Source organism: Heterocephalus glaber, unplaced genomic scaffold (genome assembly GCF_053883595.1).
Source record: "Heterocephalus glaber isolate CG9 unplaced genomic scaffold, H.glaber_assembly_v1.0 deba00001613, whole genome shotgun sequence".
NCBI lineage: Eukaryota > Metazoa > Chordata > Mammalia > Rodentia > Bathyergidae > Heterocephalus > Heterocephalus glaber.
The window spans coordinates 29,560,686-29,581,270 of NW_028258384.1; the positions used below are offsets into that span (position 1 = coordinate 29,560,686).

Sequence of the window (20,585 nt, forward strand, 5' to 3'; positions counted from 1 at the left end):
GTCGCGGGCGAATGGCGTTAGGGCCAGGGTGTACTTGCGCGGGCAAGCTCGTGTGGCCGTGGGGTTGGAGTGTAAAAGCGCGCCAGCCCCTGTGGCGCCGGAGGTTGTGGGTGTGCGCAGGCTTGCGCTCCTAGCCTTAGGGTGTCTGAGAGTGTGTGCGCGCGCGCAAGCGCAGACCTAAATTGTTTTTTACTTTTATGTGTATTTGAAAAACTTTTAACGATAAGGAAAATAAGGCAAAGTGTCCATAACAGAAATAAAGGACTTTTGTTAGAAATATTTCGGGCTTTCCTACTGATGTTAGACCCTAAAACTATACTTTTTCCCATGTTTATCTCTGTGCCAAAATCCAGTTCTAAATTACAACCTTCCAATGCTTTAAGAGCAGCTACTCTCCTCATTCTCACATTAGTAATTCGAAGGAGGCTGTGGCTTACAGGCTCCTTACGATTCTAGTCCCCGCCCCCGATGCAATTCTCGCAGAAATATTTTCTAATGAGAATCCAGACTTACTCCCTTCTAGGGACTCCCCAAATTTTTGTAGGGACTGACGTTCTCTTTCCTTTCATCCTGATCTCCAAGCCCTGTGCCCTTCTTTAGGCAAATACGCACTGTTAATTTTCCAGAAAGTTCTCTGGTTGAGATTTAAACATCATATGAGTTTACCACTAGATGCCGCCAAATCCCAGCAAAGGATTCGCTGTTTTTTGTTTTGTTTTGTTTTGTTTTCCTTCCGGCAACGGCAATTGAACTCAGGACCTTGCGCTTGCTGGGCAGGCAGCGCAGCGCCACTGAGCAACATCCCCAGCAGCTGCTCTTGTAATTATGGCATTTTGCCCCCCTTCCCATTTGCTAAATTCTCCAAATAATCTGAGGATCCTGTTATCTTCATTCCTGAGGAAAAATAAAACTGACTTCTGTAAACAGCCCTATTAGGCGGAGGACTAAAACAATTCAATTGAAATATTCTTGCTATTTCCTTCCTTTCCTTTTTTTTTCTCTCCGTACCAGGGATCAAACTCAGGACCTTGTGCTTGGGAGGCAGGCATGGCGCCACTGACCTAAATCCCCAGTATTTCCTTAAAAAAAATATTCTCCAGCATCCCTCTCTTCACTACCCCTTGCATTTTATAGTCACAGATTTGATGACCCTAGCTACTGAATTGATGAAAATCCTAATCTTTCTTGCACACTTTCTTTTGAAATACTCAGAATTCCCCCAAAATAAAATACACTACAGATGATTAGTAACTCAGTAAAGATAACTCTGAGGTAAAAGTTAGACTCTGGTATTGAAAACTAATTTCTTTCCTTTAAAAATTTTTAACATATGTATTTGTACCCTATTTTCTACAGTGTACTACTAAATTTTATTGTGTCTTTACTGTCAGAAACTTAATTGTAAATCCTATTTCACCACTTACTAGCTCTGTGATTCTGGCCAAATTTATGTTGTGATTCTCACTTTTGCATGCTTATTATATTTTAGATGCTGTTGCATCCCACACACAGATATTCCTTTTTTCTTCACAAAAATTTTACTAGATTGGTACTACTATATTAAAATCAATAGAAATCAAGCCTTTCAGTTATGAATCACACATAGTTCTATATACAAGTTGAGTTTTTAGAGTAGTAGCTCTCAAAGTGTTTTTCCAGATAGACCAAAAGCATCAGCATCACCTGGAAAGTTGTCAGAAACTCAGATTCTCAGGTCCCACCTCAAACTTAATCATAAATTCTTGGGTGGGGTTTGACAATCTGTGAAACTATTCCCAGTGAATCTAATGCATGTTAAAGTTTGAGAACCATTGTTTTGAAGAGCAGAAATGCAATGCTTATTTTTATACATACCACTAGAGGGTGCCACAGAATATAAAGCAAAATAATAAATGATGTATATGTTCTGAGACACCCTGCATATTATTGGTCTTGTACAGATTAAAACTAATGTTTAGAGGTGTTAAGTTATTTTTCCAAGTGCACACAACAAGTATGGGGACCAGGATTAATACTTGCTTGTTCAACCATAAAGGCTTGTCTTTTAGAGCCTCAAAATACCGTACATTTATAGGTATCCTGTTCTCTGGCTAATATTGTAATATCCAGAAGAGTGCAGAAAACCAAACCAAGTAAATGGGAATATGTTGATTTTCATACCCTTCCTCTTCTCCATTCTGTAATACAGTATCACATGAGTGTTTCCCTTGTTGGTTTTTTATTTTCCAATACTCTCTACTCTTCAGCTTTTTAGTTTATACCTGACTCTCTTATGTGTGATGGGTGAATCAGAGTGGTGAGGAAATATACTTGTTGAAAACCTATTAGGAACTATACTATATTGCTGTATACCCTTAATCCTAATAAGCCTGTAAGTTAGGTGACAGTTATCCTTTTATACATCACAAAAGTGAGTATTTAGTCTGTAATTATTTTTGTTTGGACATATGACTTGTAAGTAATGGAGCTTGGATAATTCCTGGTATAGCTGACTCTATTATCCTACTAAACTTTCCAGACCTGTGTTTTGAATTTGGTAAGCCTTTTACTATTCAAGTGACTTTTTTTTTTTCCAGTACTGAGGATCGAACTCAGGACCTTGCACTTGCCAGGCAGGTGCGGCACCAGTGAGTTACATCCCCGGCCCTATTTAAGTGACTTTTAACAAGTTCTCTAACTTTTCCAAGCCTCAGTGTTCCCATATACTATATTAAGTGAAAACAGGTATTAATGCATTACAGTTTAGAACCACACTATCCAATACAGTGTCCGCTAGCACATGTAGCTTTTAAATTTGAATTAAAATTAAATAAATTTTTTAAAAATTCAGTTCTTAGTTGTACCAGCCACATTTTAAAGGTGCACCAGCTATAGTACTTAAGGCTAGCAGCTACTCCAGTAATACAGATAAAGAACATTTTCAACATCACAGAAAAATCCTATTAGATGGTGCTTATTGAGAGATCATAAGGTATGTAAAAGGGCATAGTATACTTCATGTCTCATGGTAGGTACCAAAGAAAAGTGATTTCCTTTGCTCTTTCTTTTCAGCATCAGAACTATTGAGTATTCTGTTTTAATGATAAAATTAGGAGAGAGGAGTAACTAACCCAAGGTGCTATAACAAGGAATCCACATCTCCTGACTTACTCCAACATTCTCTCTAGTAGACTCATTCTTATGCTTTACTGAGATTTAAAGGCTAAGGGCATAAATAATGTCAGTTAGTTTTGGAATCAGAGTGGTATGAGAGAAAGGCATAGGAACTGAGTGCTTCCTATGTGCCAGGCAGCAAAGTGCTCAGCTCTTTTTAACTCTGTTACCTCTCTAAATCCTCACTGAAGCACAGAGAAGTTAATACCAAGTTGCTCAGCAAGTAAATGACAGAGCAAGGATTCAGGCTTCTCTCTGACTCTAATGCCCAGGCTTTTTCCTCTTATGTCATGCTACCCCTTCAATATGAATAGCTGTGAGTATTCCCCTGCCATCTATGCTTACTAGTGGAATAAGACTTCAGCAGATTCCTGACTTAAAGTGAGTTCTCTGAAAATGTGTTACTCTTTAGAATTTATAGCCAAATCATTGTCTTCACAATCTGTTTCAGTTGGAAGGGAAAAATAGTTGAGGCTTGTTTGGTTCCAAGGCCCAACGCCAAATAGAAACTACGGCCTCAGGCTTCACAGGACACCTAATGGCTCCAAGAACCCTATGTTGATTTGTAAGGCTACCATTAGTTCATACAGTGCGTTAGTGTTAGTTAGAAACACATGGCACCTAGGGGTGGACAAATTGTTGAGAAGTGTCCACTTCAGTGGAACAATGAGAAAAGTGCATTTTTTTCTCTGGGGCTGCTGTGATCTTACCAGGGCAGTTGGAAAATAAATTTCAGCCTGGACTTGTGCTCTCTTAGTTGAGTACTGTTGTGTAGAATGCAACTTGCCTGACACTATTTGCTGGCTTTATCTTACCTTGTGGCTAAGATAGCTATCCTAGGTCTGGAATGTAGTACTTAGACTGTTCTGGAGAGTGTAGAGAGACACTAGTGTCCTCTCATGGCTTTTGGGTAATGGATGAAATTGGCCTATTGTAAGGTTTATTTGATATTTTAAAAATGTGTTTCTGACGAGCAAATTGGATATTTATACGATAGTGTTTACTTAATCTAAGTGTTAAAAATCCTAATATTTCAAGGCTAAGAAAAATGGTATTTCTATATTGAGGGTATCTTACTGAGTGTTTATACATGCTTCACTTCATAGGAATTTCATAAAACCAGTCCAGTAAATTAGTCTAGATCAGTCTAGTTTGCTAATACATAACAGACAGAGCAAAAATTGGAAAAGATCACGGAAAAGTTTTATCTTTTTAGGAGTATCTATTCTCTCCTCCTATAATTAACCCCTGCCCCATGACTGACCCATCGTTTGATAGAGGGTTTTTTTCAAGTGTCTGAAAACAGTGAAAAACTGAACCTAATTATTGAAGTCTTTGGGTGACATTGGGATGCCAGATTTGAACATTTTCTTTTATTTTCCCCTTTCTGAGTCGATAGTTTAGTACACAGTTTGCCAGATTCGTGGTTTTATGAAGGACACACGTCACTTAGAATCATCATGTAAAGTTGTCCATGTTACACATCAGCCAAGCGATGAGGACTGATTTCCACCTGTGTTTGCTGATGCCTATAATCTAAGCTTTACCTCAAGAGGATGCTTTGAGCCTTTTCCAAGAGGTAAGTTTACTTATGCTTATAACTTCTACTTATGTCTCCGGTTCATTGGAAATGATAAAAACTGTGGCTTCTGAAAATGTCAGCTGTCATATTATTTTAAGAAAGGACAACAGTAATACTTAAATTTCTATGTCTAAATTATTAAAGCATAATGATGGACATTTAGGGGTTCATTATACTATTTTTTTCTACATTGTGTATCTTTGAATGTTTCTATGGTAAAATAACTTTAAAAGTAGAAGAAAATTTAAACAATTGCTTCATCAATCCTGGGGCAAATAATATCCCTGGGTTTCTCTTTAGAAGAGTACTTATTAGCCAAGGAGTTGGGTGAAATACAGCCCTTCAGTAAAGATGGACCATGTGAAAATTTGGGAAGTGAGGCATTTAGATTTAAAAAGCATCATTGGCAGACATTCTGTTAAGATTTTCCAGAAGGGGAATCACCTCCTGCTTGTAGTCCCCCTTCATCAGAACCCATAGGAAACATCACTGTAATGAGCTACTGTTAGTGAAAGAAGCATCACCCATCCCTTGGGCATTTAGGAATGCAGAGAGGTTGAAACCATAGAAAGAGGCCTCAGTTAATGGGTGAAAACCATGTTAGTGAGCAGGCAGAAAAACACAGGCAAAGGGAATCTGGGAACAAGAGACAGAACTAGGACTGTAATGGGGCTTCATATATACCCCTAGTAAGTATTGTAGAAGGTAAAGCTGCTAAGGAATGAAGTAAACGAAGCAGAATATGTGACAGAGGTCGTCACTCAAGACCTTCTGGATATTCTTTTCTTTCTTTAGACAGGGTCTTGCTGTATACTTCATGCTGGCCTTGAACTCACCATATAGCCTAGATGGGCCTCAAACTTGTGGCGATTTTCCTGCCTCAGCCTCCCGAGTGCTGGGATTACAAGAGTGTGCCACCACATCCAGCAAGACCTTCCAAGTATTCTTGGAAGGTATCATGTCCCATCTGATACAGTTTTAAAACAGTAGAAACGCCATCTGAAAAGCAAAAACCATGTATGTGTGCACACATGCATACACACACATATACACACATTTAAAGACATAGAACCTGACTGTTTAGTTTGCAAAGGCAGGTTACATAAAGTACACATTGAAATTATGTGGTTTTTCACTACTTTGTTTTCAATGTTTTTATTATGTGACTAAGTTAATGAGCTCTGTTTGTATACTTCCAGGAGTAAGCAGATATGGTTGGTGATGGGGGCACTGTTTAAGGCAAGACCTCAGAAAACATGTTCTTTGAAGGCCCTGAGTTTGAGACAAAATGGTTCAAAATTGAGGACTGAGAAAGAGAGCAAGAATAGTTCCTAAAAGGTACAAAGCTGAGATTCACCCAGCTGCTCCCAGGCCAGAGTTGTGGATGGGACGTCAGTGGGACCCAGGCGGGTACAGCCAGCTTTCAATAGAGCTGGTCTGTGAAAGCTGGCTGAGAGGACAGAGGATGATTGAGGTTTGCTCCAGAGTGGGGCTGTCAGCTGTGTGCACCACCTCACCATGCTCCCAGCTGTAAACAAATGTCCTGGCCCTTCATGGCACTGCGGAGCAGTCCAGGCTGGTGTAAGTCTCTGAGGACAGCTAGACCATTTTCTCATCCTGGATGACAACCAGGAGACAGAAGAAACAATAGAAGGTGGTGGTGGGGAGGGACAGAGTTACAAGGGGGTAAGAAGAAGTGCCCAGTAAAAAAAAAGCTGTCAATTTCAGATCTTAGCTCTTTGGATGCAAGTAGTCAATATCTTGTAGGGATAGCAGACCACTTTCCTTGTGTCAGCTTCACAGGTAATAGTGAGTTATTAGAGGAGGACTTTAGAGCCTCTAGTGCTGTGATGGCGAACCTTTTAGAGCTTTTGTTTGTTTGTTTTTTTATTTTTTGGTACCAGGGATCAAACTCAGGACCTTGCTCTTTCAAGGCAGGCGCTGGAACCACTGAGCTAAATCCTCGACCCCTTTTAGAGCTTTTAATAGCAAACAGCACGCGTGCCTTAGGTTCACCACCGCTCCTTTAGCATATCATTCATTCTTTGGCTAGGAAGAAAAGGTACGAGACACTCCAGTTGAGGACTAAATTATTAGTAAAAATGAAGCTAGCTTTGGCTAAAGCAGATTAGTGTACCAGAGAGTCTCTCTACTTCACATAGCCTCATAGTCGTCACTATGACTAACCCAGGCCTCATTTAAAGTGACATTTAAAGGGATAAAGACATCCCTTTAAATGTCACTTCCTTAGGGAGGCCTTCTCTATTCTCTAGGACCAAGTTGAATGTCTTGCTTTATGTTCCCATAGCACTCATTCCCTTTCCAAAACACCACCATTTTCACCTGATGATCAACTTTTTTCTCTGTGTGATTTGTTCTCCACGATGCATTCAGATGTTTTTTTGCAAAATAAAAAATGCAAATCTGTTCCTTTGAAACTTTTCTACCCCTCATATCTCTCTTTTCCTTTGCCTCAGTGGTCTTTCTGTTCCTTTCCCTCTTTCTTTTTCTTCAGGTCACATCTTATCTCTCCATATCTCAGGAAAGCCTTCAATGACATCCTCTTTGCTAACTTCTACTAGAACTATGTTGGGTCCTTCTTTTACATAATTCCACAATACTTGCACATTTTTTCCATTTTGCTATTCTCCAACAACAGTCCCAGTTTGTCTCCCCCACCAGAATATAAGCCATCTGAGGGCAGGAAATGTTTCTTTCTCACTGTGTTTCTCCTGTATTTAGTAGTTTCTGGTATTTTGTAGTAGATATTATTAAAAAAAAAACAAACTTGTGAATGAATCCAAAGGAGATAAAGTGATATTGGTAGGTGAAACCCAACCTAAAAGATTGATCTTATACTTAGGTGCAAATAGAAACTAAAACTTTTCAATTATGTGAGGAAGAAATCATGAAAGAACACTGACTTTTTAAAAAATATTTTTTGGTAGTGCTGGGGATCAAACCTAGGACCTTATCCATGCTAGGCCAGTGCTGTCCCACTGAGCTACACCCCCAGCCCCTCAGAGAACATTGGCTTCTAAAAAACAAAACAAAACAAAATAAAAAACAATCAAAACACAGAAAATAGTAACCTCAGCTTACCCCAACTCTCACCTCCCAGTTATCTTACAGACTCATGTTCACTCCCTCACTGTTCCTCCTCCAAAAAGCAGAAGAAATCATACTTATTGGTCCTCCTAACCTGAGAAATTTGGCAGAATGGACAAATATATTTACTTCCACATGTGCAGTTGTTCATTCAGCTGGTGTTTATTTCCCACCTCTGTTGTTCCAAGAACAGTACTTCTCCCTGCTTTAATGGAACTCACAATTGAGTGAACCTTTTGTACTCATCACTCACTTGATAGCTTCAAATTTCTGGTGAAGGGCTTTACTTTACATTGGTTCAATAAGGGAGAATTTTCTGGGTGTTAGAGCCTTTAAAGAACCTTAATTTCCGGGGTACAACCTCTGTAAAACTGGTGACTCAGTCAGACTCAGGGAATGGATACTTATGCCAATCTCACCAGACTTTTTCCTCTACCTCATAGAGATTAGATGGCAGAATAGAGAATATCTGGAGGCCTTCAGGGAGATGACATCCCTTAACCTTACTAAACTGGTATTAGTGATGCAAATAGGCCACCAAGATGTACTTCTTATGTAAAGCAGAGTAGAGAAACTAAAGGAATGACAGGAAATAGAATGGGATTTCCCAGTAAAATAGAGCAGCTGCCCTATATCCCCAGAGGGCTGAAACTGGAAAGTAGCTCCAAGAATCTTCCAAAGAGAGAGCATAGTCTTCATACTAGAGTACATGTTAGTGCCAGGGGCTCGATTTCTTTTCAACTTTAAGTTTCAGGTGGCTATGAAACTAGCAAAGTAAGACATCAGTCGGTGCACATGTACCCCTGACATACCCCTTACTTCCTTGCTTCAGAGGAAGGGTAAAGTGAAGAAATGGATACTATTTTGCACTTTCATTAGTAATTGCATATCTGTTGGTTGAAGAATAACATCAGATATGGTATCTGTGATACTCTGAAGATGTATTTCATTAGCTTTGACCTTCGCTCTCTCCCTTGAATCCTTTATCCTGAACATGACTCCACCATGAGGATATTAGGAAGGGGTACTATATAAGTAACATATAGAAAAGAATGAGATTGATTTCCATGATTCATTGTTTTCTGTTAGGTGACTTTGGATGAAGAGATTTCATAAACCTAAAATTTGAAATCCTAATGACATGGGATAGGAAAGATTAACTTCAAAATAAATTGAGTTAAACAAAACAAAAAAGACAAAAGCCAAAATCAATGAAGTATATTTTATAGAAAGATAATGATGTATTAAGGAAAAACTACATTGTCTCCTTCCTTAAAGGACTGCCTTGAAGCTTAGGCCAACCAAATGATTATAACAGTTTATGTTTCTACTGTGAAAGGCTAAAATAAGTATAAATCTAAGGAATTCATAAATTCATAAAGAAATTTGGGTAAAGGAGACCCTGAATTTCTAGAAGTGGAGCTCAGCATGGCCTTTTTAACATCTGTAGTATTATCCTGTTGCCAAGATTTGTGCAATTCCCTTTTCTATGGGAACTCTAGACATCTAATATGGGTGTCAATCAAGTGATGATCAAGGCAGAGGTTGAGGACTGCATGGTCATCAGAGGAACAATTTCCTCTGGTGCAAATTACCTTACCCATGCATCTGTTGCAATATGTGATTCAGAGTAGTCCCAAGTGAAACACTGTGGCTAATAAATGATGGTGCACTCAAATATTTTACTTTCTATTTTATTCTTTGATAATTTCAACTAAGTTGAGAAAAAAAGGGGGTTACAGTTAGGATTTGGGCTTTGCCTCATCAAACTTTCAATATTCCTATGTTGTCTGATGAAGAGCCAGGATTAAATGGTCTGAGCCAGGCCCTTCCCTGTTGTGCCAGTTTTTAGAATTCTAAGATATTTTGATCTGTTGAGCAAGCTATCTTATGGGAAATCCCACAAGATACTAGTTTTCTAATAAAGCTAACTGTTTTTGTTTCTCTGTGTGGGAAGAGTGGCGAGTATTAAATACAGCCAATATAGCAAATGTGTTATTATGACCATGGTCCCAAGCATTCTTGCTCTTCCGATAGTCAGGGCTATCTTTATAACCTAGAACTTGCTTCTGTTGTAAGACTTGGGTAAGCCACTTAACCTCTCTGAGCCTCATTTCCTCACTTCTTACATAAATATGTGCTTGTCTTACCTCAAAGGTTGCTTTGAGGATGACATGGCAGATAAATATTTTGCAAAGAAAAAGTACAAGGTCACCTGGATAGTATGGTCCTTTATGGCATAACCCTTTTCAAAGAAAGCATAGTTGATGAGAACTAGCACTGCAACTGGGTGGTAGAAAAAAATTTTTGAAGAGCTATAGTGCTCATTACTTTAAAAATTATGTGGCAAACACTAATTTATTTCATGCTATAGGCTTGGTATACAAGATAAATACATTATAATCCCTGGCCTCAAACTAGTATTTATGCACATGTTCAAAACTCATATAGTATATGTGTGTGTTCAGAAGACAACTACAGTATACCTCTGTTTATGAACTTAATTTGTTTTACAATTTTGAGGAAGATGGCTGCATTTGTGTTCATGTGGGGAAGATGACCATGGTCATGTTTGTAACCTGATGCGGAATTTGTGAATGGAAGCAAATTTGTTGAATGCTTGTGTTTGTAAACCGAATTTTTAATTATATATTTAACTATATAATCTTGTAAGTATATACATTATGAGATATCAATACATTTGCTGAATGTTTAAATTTTTAAAAAAATTATTACAATAAAGACACATTGCCGTTAATCTCCCTCAGAATACCCTCTTAACTTATAGTACACTTATCCCATCATTCTTGCCACTTTCTAAAGCAGTTCTGGAAGTCTTCCTCAATATCTTTACAAGATACGATCAAAACTATGATGAATGCTGCTCCTGAGTGCCATCCAATGGATAAGCAGGCTTGTAAAAGTATTACAGTGTGTGTTTATCCAACTTATTCACTGGATCTGGCACCAGGTGACTTTGGGCTCTTCCCCAGTGTTAAAATGACCATGAAAGGTAAATTTTTTGAATTGAGTCAGGACATTGGGGCAGCCACAACAGTCCAACTAAAGACACTCATGAAAGAGGACTTATAGAACTACTTGAGAAAGTGGCAAGAATAATGGAATAAGTGTGTTCAAATGTAGGGGAAGTGTTTTGAGTGGTAATGTGACTCTGACTGTGATAAAAAATTAAACATTCACCTTATTTTTCAGCCACATTTCCTATGTATAGAGTATCATTGGAGAGCCTAAATCTGTCTGAATATTGGAGGGGCAGGGGTTTGAGAATGCTTCACAGAAAACATGATATCTAGGTAGTCTTGACAGATAAGTATAAGTACCTCTGGTGGAAGAAGTCAGTGGAAGAATTTAAAGGCTAGGGAACAGCTCTCACAAAAACAGAAAGCATTAGACAGAGTCAGTTGCTGAGTTCAGGATTCTGTGGGTGGAATAGCATGCAAAGTGCAGGGCTCATTTAGGGATGTGAAGGGGACATGAGAGAAGAGGGTGGAGGCACTGGCAGGGGCCAGAGAAGAAAATCCCTTGGAGGCCGATTTAAGGAACTTGGACTTTTCCCTGAGACATGGGAGGGAGCTATTGGAAAATTAAAAACAAGGAAGTGTCAAAAAGACTGTTTTAGAACAGCCTATGATCAAATTGGTACTAGTGTGGAAGATAGGAAACCATACTGGAATCAGTGGTTGAGCAAAGATGAAGTCAGGAAGGATAGGTAAAGAGGGGTGATTTCAGAAATATTTGCAATGTATACTCAACAAGAGTTGGTGATTGATTTTATCTGAGGGCTGTGGAAGAAGTTGTCAAGAATGACTCCCAGGTGTCTGGCTTAAGTGACTACATGTGTGGAAGTACCACTCATCGAGATTTGAAAGATTGTAAAATGGAGTGGGAAAGAAAGTTTGAAGGATTTTATTATTCTTTTGGTACCGGGGATCGAACTTGGGACCTTGCGCCTTCAAGGCAGGTGGTGGAACCACTGAGCTAAATCTCCAGCTGAAGGATTTTGTATGCTGTTTGGCATTGAACTTGTTGAGTGGATGGAGGCAGTAATTTGAGAATCACCAGCATGCAAGTTATCCCAGCCATGGAAATAGTTGACAACAGCCAAGCAGAAGATATACAGTGAGGAGCAATGAAGTCCAGAGATGAAATCCTGGAGAATAAGAAATGGTCAGAAGGACAAGAGAAGAAATTAGAGAATGAAAATCAGGGGAGAAGAGAATTTCAAAGTAGCAATGATGGCTTAACATGTTACAAGAAATTATGAGAGATTAGGACAGAAGAGTGTTGATAACATAGCAATTAAGAATGTACTGTGAGGAGGGCCGGGGATTTAGCTCAGTGGTTTCACCGCCTGCTGCGCAAGTGCAAGGACCCGAGTTCGAACCCTGGCACCAAAAAAAAAAAAAGAATGTACTGTGAGGAACATGGAAAAAGCACTTGTAGAGTGGGTATGGGGATGAAAGTAGACTGCATTGTGTTAAGGAGTAAATAGTAAAGGTGAGGATGTAGAAATGGCAATAAAAACATCTTTTAAGAAACTTGGTGGTAAACAGAAGGGCTGTAGGTTAGCAGCTAGAGAGAAATTCAAGGTCAAATGGGTTTTTTTCATTTTTCTTTTTGGATAAAAAGAGGTTCAGGGAGATTAAACAGTTTTCCATGGTTATGTAGTTTTTATGTTATATGATATAAATAATTCAGTGCCAGTGACAAGGATGAAAATGTATGAGAAGCAAGTCTAGCCTGAACTTTCAAGTATGGCCTCAGCAGACTGACTCACAAAGTGCAAATTTGAAGTTCCAAAGAGGACCCTGTGTTAGAAATTTGACAGGTGTAGAAGAGCGACTATGATGATGTAATTTGCTCATATAGTAACTAATTTGTATTGAGTACTTACTATGTTCAGAGTTCTGAGTTAGGCACTTTACCAGCATTATCTAATTTATTTCCCACAGCAACCCTTTGAGGTAGGTTCTGTTATTACTTTCATTTAACAGATATGAAAAGTAAAGCACAGAAGAGATTAGTAATTTACTCAAGGCTGCAGAATTATTGCATGCTGGATCTTTGAGCCTTTAAATGGCCCTTCAAAGGAGGAAACTTAGGCTGAGAGAGGTGAAGTAATTTTTCCAGGAACCTATATGTCATAAGTGCTGGTATTGTAATTCAAACCCAGGCTTTGTCTGGTACCAAAGTCACCGCATTGTCTTAATCAACACAGTTCAGAATGGAAGCTGTAAAATAGATAATATGTGTCTATTTTTCTAGATCCATCTCTGTAAGGCAACATACTCCCCAAATTTAGATGCTGGTAAGAATTTGCCCTTATTCTAGGGAATTGATACTGAAAGCTTATACTTGCTTATACTTCTGTTGTAATGTGCCACATGGTATAATACAGCATGGGATTTGTAGACAGCTTCACAGTGAAAGCAGAAGCTGCAAAAAACAAGGCTACCTAGGAGAGGTGACAATAGTTGAGTTTTCATGACTTCTTCAGGTGGCTCCTTGACAGCACACTTTGTCATTCTTCCATGGAGAGAATATGAAGGTACAATAGCTCAGATACCCTTCTTCCTCCTGCCTAAAGTTTCCTAGCAAACTGTTCTGATGCCATCAGCCCACATTTGTAGAATATAAATATTATTCTAATTGTGAAGTATGTTATAGCAAAGAGTGACAGGCTAGGAAGAACAGCTTACTTGCTGTCCCTTCAGAGGGCTGTTTTTCTAGCAGGAACAGTATAAAGAGCAGGGGCGGATTGCACATGGTTATACTGCTAAAATCCTAAAATCCCCACCATCGTACCCACTTGTCATTACCAGTTTTCATCTGGTGATTGGTTTTTGAAATAAGATTGATTCTAGCCTTCATGTACGGGTTATTATTAATGTTTAATCAGAACAGTATGATTCTTCATTCAGTGATGCAATTTACAAGGTTTTTCTGTCTTCTTAACTTTGTTTCTGTTACACCAAAGATGTGCTCTGTGTGCGTGTGTGTGTGTGTAAATTTTATGTGATTATTTTATAAACTCCCAGGAATGTTTTTCTGCAATCAATAAACTAATGTAAAAAAATGAACAGAAATGTGGTATATGATAAAGCAATTGATTGGTCATGGTTTTATTCTATATACATATATTGACACCAGAAGTAATGTAGGCTAACAAGTTGTATAAAATGCAGTAGCTTCCCCCAAAGAGGTTATTCTACATTTCTTCCATTGAACCAATGATAGTACTACTTAGCTTCCTAATTCCCGAATGGTTCCCATGCTTTATTGATTTGGTGACATTAACAAAGCAGTTTAATGAAATCATTAATTGCAACATACTGAAGTCAAACTTCAGATTTTGGTAGCTAGAAATGATGAGATAAGAATAATAAATATAATACTGATAATAAATTGAGAATGGAGAGAGGCAAGTGAGGGCATATATAAAGATTCCCAGATTCTAGACAAAGTTGCGATATTACCATTGCTGAGTGAAAAGAAAAAAATAACTTTAAATCAACTTAACATTTTAAATAGAAGAGTGCCTGTTCTTTGGTGATAGGTAAGGAAAATGCTTATGGGGGAAAATTAAAGGAATAAATTTAATTCACTACTCTTTCCAAAGAGAAAGCTTTTTTTTGCTTTGCCTATACATTCTGGGAGGAAAAGAGGCTCTGGTAGTGTGTTAAGGGGAAAGAGGAAGACAGAACACTGGTTTTCCAAAGAGCAGAGCAAGCTGAAAGAAGATGGAGGTGCTGATAGCCTTAACAACAACCGAAAAAATAAAGCCATTTCTATGGAAAAATGAATGCATAAACTATGTAACTCATATTAAATATTAATAACAATGAAAACACTTGTAACACTTTAGGGAGTGTTTGTCCTTTTAAAATGCTGTTTTAAATCCTAAAATCATTTCAGATGTGATTCAGGGAGAAAATAATGTGAGTCTCTGGAGGAGTGAGTAGTATAAGAATGATGATAAATGGAAGTTATCTCTAAATGAACCTCTTATATCACCTCTTGGAATTCACTTTGGTAAGAAGGGTCTAAGTTTAAGAATTCTGTGATTGAGTATATTGCTAGATGTTAGATGCCCTCAGTGAGACCTAGCACTCCTCTTGCCCCTGTGTGTATGTGGAAAGGGTAAGGAAAATGAAAGCCATTTATATCTGATTCTGCCACTATGTATCACCCTTCTCTACCTAGGGGCCCCAATGGGAGGGATAGTACCTTTCACCTGGCATTGCCTCTGAGTAGCTTTGTGAGTTCCTTTGGCTATTATGTTGGTTGGTTCTTTGGCTTCTTTGATTCCCAGCACCAGCTGATGCCCTGATCTGAGTCCCAGTTGGGCAGGCTCTATTGCTCAGTTATGTAGCTGTCTCCAAGGCATTGTTCTTGAGACTTCCAACAGGGCAGATTTGTGTAGTTGGCCCATCTGGACAAGGTCTATAACAAGTAGATCTCTGTGCAATAAGCTCATCTCCATAGTCCACCCCCCTCTACCCCCCCACCCTGTTCGGGCTGCAGCAGCCTGACACCCCAGCTCCACCATAGAGAGTATCAAAGAGATACTCTCTCCTCCTTTCAAAGGAGTATTGCTAGTGGCCTCTCATTGATTTGGCACTACCTGGGCAGAAATGGGAAAACAGGGGCTCTCTGCCCTTCTCAATTTAATCTTGTTTAAGCCAGTTTTAAAATTTTAATCTTCTTGATACCAGCATGATGATATAACCAGTAAAAATAATTTCTAGACCTTCTCTCAAATCCAAGGAAACGAGGACTAGCTCAGTGAATAAGAAAGGATAAGCTCAATAGGAAAAGGGAGAAAGAAAGCTGAGCTTTTAGTTTGATTATAGGATTTACTTTGACCATTGTTCTATTGACTTTCAATATGGAACACCCTGAAGTGAGGGGAGGGAGAAGGAGAGAGGGAAAAAGAGTTTTTCCCTCAGTGTTTGTCCAAGATATGGGTCTTCTGTATACCTACTTCCTCCCCAGGAACTTTGAAGCCCACTCCACCCTGAAAAAGGTTCCTTGGCACCATTTGCTTACCAAAAGAAGGTGAAGGAGCAAGTTGGAAATGAAAGGTCCTGAAAAGTAAAGAGACTTTGGAGAAAAAGAAGAAACAAATGAAAACTCAGCCCACAACAGACTCTCTGAGGGTAGTTTCTGTATTCTGCTCTTCCTGTGTTCTACTACCTTTGATCTCACTTTTCTTTTCCCTTTCTCCCCTCTTCCTTTTTTTTTTTTTTTTTTGCGGTACTGGAGACTGAACTCAGGGCCTCACATATGCTAGGCAAGCACTCTACCATTGAAATACAACCCCAGCCCTTTTTATTTTACAAAAAAATATTTTTGAGACAGGGTCTTGCCAAGTTGCCCAACCTGGCACTAGTAGCTGGGATTATAGGCATGCGCCACTGTGTCCAGCCTGGTCTCATTTTTTCTTGAGCTTCCTAGCATCATCAAGTAATTTATTTAAAGAATAAGTATTTTTTATCTTTTTTTGCTACTCAGAAGCTCAGTACTCCCTGTCACCATGCTAATTAGGGAACAGAACAAATATTTTTGAGACCAGCAACTTTGGGTGTATCTGGAATGGCCATCTTTCTGAAGGTCGGTCCAAGATTCCTTACCTAATTCTGATAGTGTTGGGCTTCTCAGGAGACTTGGATACCTCTTGGGCCACATAACAGTGCCTTAGCTTAGTACATGACTTTATTTTTGTTATGAGAAGGGGAACCTCTGCCTTTGCCTTCCTCTCACTAAGAAAACCTGACCGGATCACGCAGGGCAGCACTTGTGAATAGGCAAGGCCTCTGAGCATGCAGTTGAAGGAACAGAGGACTAAATAAAGGCCAAGCTTTGAGTAGATGGTTGAAGGATGAGGAGTGGGGCAGATTAAGATGAGAAACACCAGGATATAATAGCAGTGGTCTAAATATTCTGCGCTAAAATAGTGGAAAACAGAGGGTCCCCAGAAAGGGCAGGAGGTCATCCTGGCCACAGGAACATGCCCAAGCTTTATTCTCATGGGAATTGGGAGAGTATGGAGAAAATCTGGATTAGGGTAGATGAGCCATCTTGTAAGTACAGCCACCATTGTCACTATGCGGTATAGGGACTGGTAGTTGTGGGACTGGTAGTTGTTCTGGGAGGGAAAGATCATGTCTAAGTCCTTGATGGGGTCTAATAGAGAGGGAAACCCCACCCAGGGAAAGCAGGAAGCCAGCAGCTGGACTGTATAGCTCCCACCCAATTCATAGTGCCTGGTGGATATCTTCTGACCATAGCACTTTATAGACAACCCAGTAGAAGATATTGAAGATGAGAAAAGTAAAAGGGAAGACAGCCCGGGAGATGGTATCAATTCTTTTAGCTCGATCCACATAGAGTTTCCTCATGGTTTCTCCCTCTTTTAGAAGAGGAGCTGGAGGTTGGGGGCTATAAATACTACAACCTTTCATTGGACCTCCATCCCTTCCCTGTAAGCAGTGGCCTAGGCCATAGCCATGGAAGTAGAAGCGGCTTTCTCGTATGATGTCTTCCTCCTGAAATTATAAGGAAGAAAAGGCAGAATTTGAGGTTAAAACTCTAAGGCAGAGGGATAAATGTCAGGTCACACAAATATCTCATAGATGATGCACTGAAGACAAGGTGACTGAGCACACAGGCTTACATTTTTGATAGCAACAAAACTCAAAAGACAGTTGTATGCTAAGCACCTATATATATGGTATATGTTATGATTCCACTTACAGACAGGTTTGCAGCTGCCTTTTTTTTGTATATCCTTTTATTGGTACATTTTAGGTGTACAGTATAATGACATTCATCATTGGAGATATGCACCTTTACATAATCTCTCTTGGTTCTTATTTTTTCCCCCTTGCCCTGCCCTCCCTTCAACTCCTCCATCCCTCCCTATTTACAAAGACTTTGTTTCCTTTTTTTCATTTTCTCATATTAATTCCATTCCCTTCTTTCCTTTCTCCTACCCCTCCCACTTCCCCTTCCCCTTTGCCGCTTTTCTTCCTATTTCACATTATTATACCTTTTAGTCCTTATTTACACTTTTGCAGCTGCCTTTTTAAAATGCATAACATCATTTAGATCCATCTAAAACTCAGTGAAGTACCATCTACCATGAGAAGGCATGTCGATGTCAGGTTATCTCTGGCTAGTAATAAACAGAACAACAAAATCACCAGACAGTAAAGCTAAGATATTTAGATGTCGTGAAATTTAATGACTTTCAAAATCTTCAAAATTAGCTTTCCTTATATATGATATATTTTAAAAATTATCTTAACTTCATGCTGAAAATTCCAAAAGTTTTAAATAACCTAATGGGTCATTGAAAATAGAATAAAGCTGATCACTCTATTGCAGATATGTGTATTTGTCTGCAGATTAGAAATTTTGTCATAAGGGTCAGTATATTTATTACCTAATGAACATTCTATTCATGTACCATACATGCATTATAATAAATACATCAAAACTAAAGGAGTAAATTTTATGTAAGCACTAAGTTGTGTGGCAAACTATAAAAATACATTTATCCAATAATCAGATGACAGCCTTAAGTCGATATAACACAGCCAGCAGCCAGGAAGTAAGGACAGAAATATATTGATAAAAGAGATAGAAGTCAAATGTGGTGGTACATGACTGTAATCTCAGCACTCTGGGAGGCGGAGCCAGGATCACAGGTTTGAGCCAGGCCTGGGGAACTTAGTGATTTAGTGAGATCCTGTCTCAAAATTTTAAAAAGGGCTGGGATTTAGCTCAGTGGCACCGCACCTGCCCTGCAAGCCCAAGGTCCTGAGTTCAATCCCTGGTACCAAAAAAAAGGCTGGGGATTTAGCTCAGTGGTGCTGCTGTCTGCCTCACAAGCACAAGGTCCTGAGTTTCGATCCTCAGTACCAAATAAATAAATAAATAAAAATAAAAATTACAAAAAGGGCTGGGGATTGTAACTCAGTGTGAAGGCCCTGAGTTCAATCCCCAGTACTACCACACACACACACACACACACACACACACACCATGGTATGATCAAAAAAGAAAATGTGTTATTTATACACAATGGAATACTATGCCATTTCCTTTTTTTTTTTTTTTTTCCCAGTACCAGGGATTGAACTCGGGACTTGTGCTTTTGAGGCAGGCTGCAGAACCTCTGAGCTAAATCCCCAGCCCACTATACTGTTTCTTTAAACTTCAGTCATTTGGAGGAAAATGAATGCACCTTTAGATCATAATAGTAAGTGAAATAAATCAAACACATAAGCTTAATTATTACATGTTTTCTCTTTTATGAGAAACCCAAAATATAAATAAAGAGTAAAATAAAAGATAGGTAATAGGGTGATAAATAAGGGGATCAAGAGATGGATGGAGGGAGGGAGGAGGAGGGAAAAGGAATGAAAAAAATTAGGATGTGTTATGTACATGTACCAACTCCCATGAAATTTCATTCTATATTGCAAACTTGTACTAATAAAAAATTGAAAAAAATACAGTGAATGTTTAAGATTAAAAAATAGATTACAGCAAAAGACACATTGCTATTAATCCCCCTCAAAACACTTATCTTTGAGTACAGTAATTCCATCCTTCTTGCACCTTTTTTAAATCGTTCTGGAAAGCTCTCTTTTGTAAGTGTCCTTACTTGCATTATTGGGCTACCCTAATGTCCTGAGTCGATCCAAAACATTTGGCTTTCATGATCATTTTGACTTTGTGGAAGATCCAGAAGTCTCATAGTGCCAGATCCAGAGAATAAGGTGGATGAGGACATATTGTAATGTTTTTATGACCCTGCCTTTTCTTTTGGGTGGCACTAGACAGCAGCATTCACTGTATTTTTTATCACACTTTATAAAAATAGGGGAGGGGAGAACCAAAGCCCCTGGGTGATCAATAGAGTTTTATTTATATAGTAGGCCCTTGGGCTTCCATTCAGAACCTATTTGCTCTTATTTTATTTAAGACCGATACCTCACAATAAATATATTTATTATGTGTTGCAAAATATACTAATAAAAATTTTAAAGATCCAAATAAGCTTAATTTTATCTACTTCTAAACGGCAGTTAAAAATATAAATCCTTCAGGGCCAGGGATTTAGCTCAGTGGCACCATGCCTGCCTTGTAAGCATAAGGCCCTGAGTTCGATCCCCAGTACAAAAGAAAAAAAAAAAAAAAAATATATATATATATATATATATATGGTTACAATTTTTGAATTATTGAAGGTTTTGGAATGAAAACTTACGCTAAGAAATCAAAATAAAATGTCCCCTTGTAAAATGTCTTGGTTTTTCCAGAACCAGAATCAAGGGGCTTCTTGAGTCTTTCAGTGCTAAAACTGGAGAATTCCAAAAACAACCCAGTTAGTTACTCTACAGCTACCTTAGGTAGTTACTATAAAGGGTAAGAACAAGATATATGTATATGGCAAGTGGGAAGTCCCGAGTTCGATCCCCGGTACCAAAAAAAAAAAATTCTAGCACTAACATATATGTATATGGTATGGATATGACATTTTTAAATACTGTGCATCATAGGATGCTTATACTGAGGCCTCTGCAGCTATAGTGGCACATTGAAAAGAAGCTTCATAGATTAGGTATTGGTGTGGTATGTCCTTGTAACCCTTGATTATTGCATCACCAGAAGTTGAATTGTCATGAGGGTAGGCCTGGTAACAGTCACC

At 38.8% G+C, this 20,585-nt stretch overlaps 1 protein-coding gene and 1 long non-coding RNA gene across 6 annotated transcripts in view; one reads left to right on the forward strand and one right to left on the reverse strand.

The window, feature by feature from the left end:
- Positions 1–20,585, forward strand: part of LOC110347512 (uncharacterized) — a 24,854-nt gene continuing 4,269 nt past the window's right edge. The window contains exons 1-4 of one of the 4 annotated variants that reach the window (XR_002392194.2): positions 1–4,732; positions 5,935–6,073; positions 15,860–16,023; positions 18,996–19,130. This is a non-coding gene — a long non-coding RNA (uncharacterized LOC110347512). The remainder of the gene's footprint in view (positions 4,733–5,934; positions 6,074–15,859; positions 16,024–18,995; positions 19,131–20,585) is intronic. The other 3 variants (XR_015445596.1, XR_015445595.1, XR_015445597.1) reach the window with 3 other exon arrangements.
- The window catches only part of LOC101700092 (glycine receptor subunit alpha-4), a 26,459-nt gene continuing 19,848 nt past the window's right edge, over positions 13,975–20,585 (reverse strand). Inside the window, exon 9 of one of the 2 annotated variants that reach the window (XM_087196702.1) lies at positions 13,975–15,307. In XM_087196702.1, coding sequence (XP_087052828.1) covers positions 15,218–15,307 — 90 coding nt within the window. In that variant the 3' untranslated portion in view covers positions 13,975–15,217. Of the gene's footprint in view, positions 15,308–16,018; positions 17,413–20,585 lie in introns of those variants that run through there. The other variant, XM_004875091.3, reaches the window with a different exon arrangement.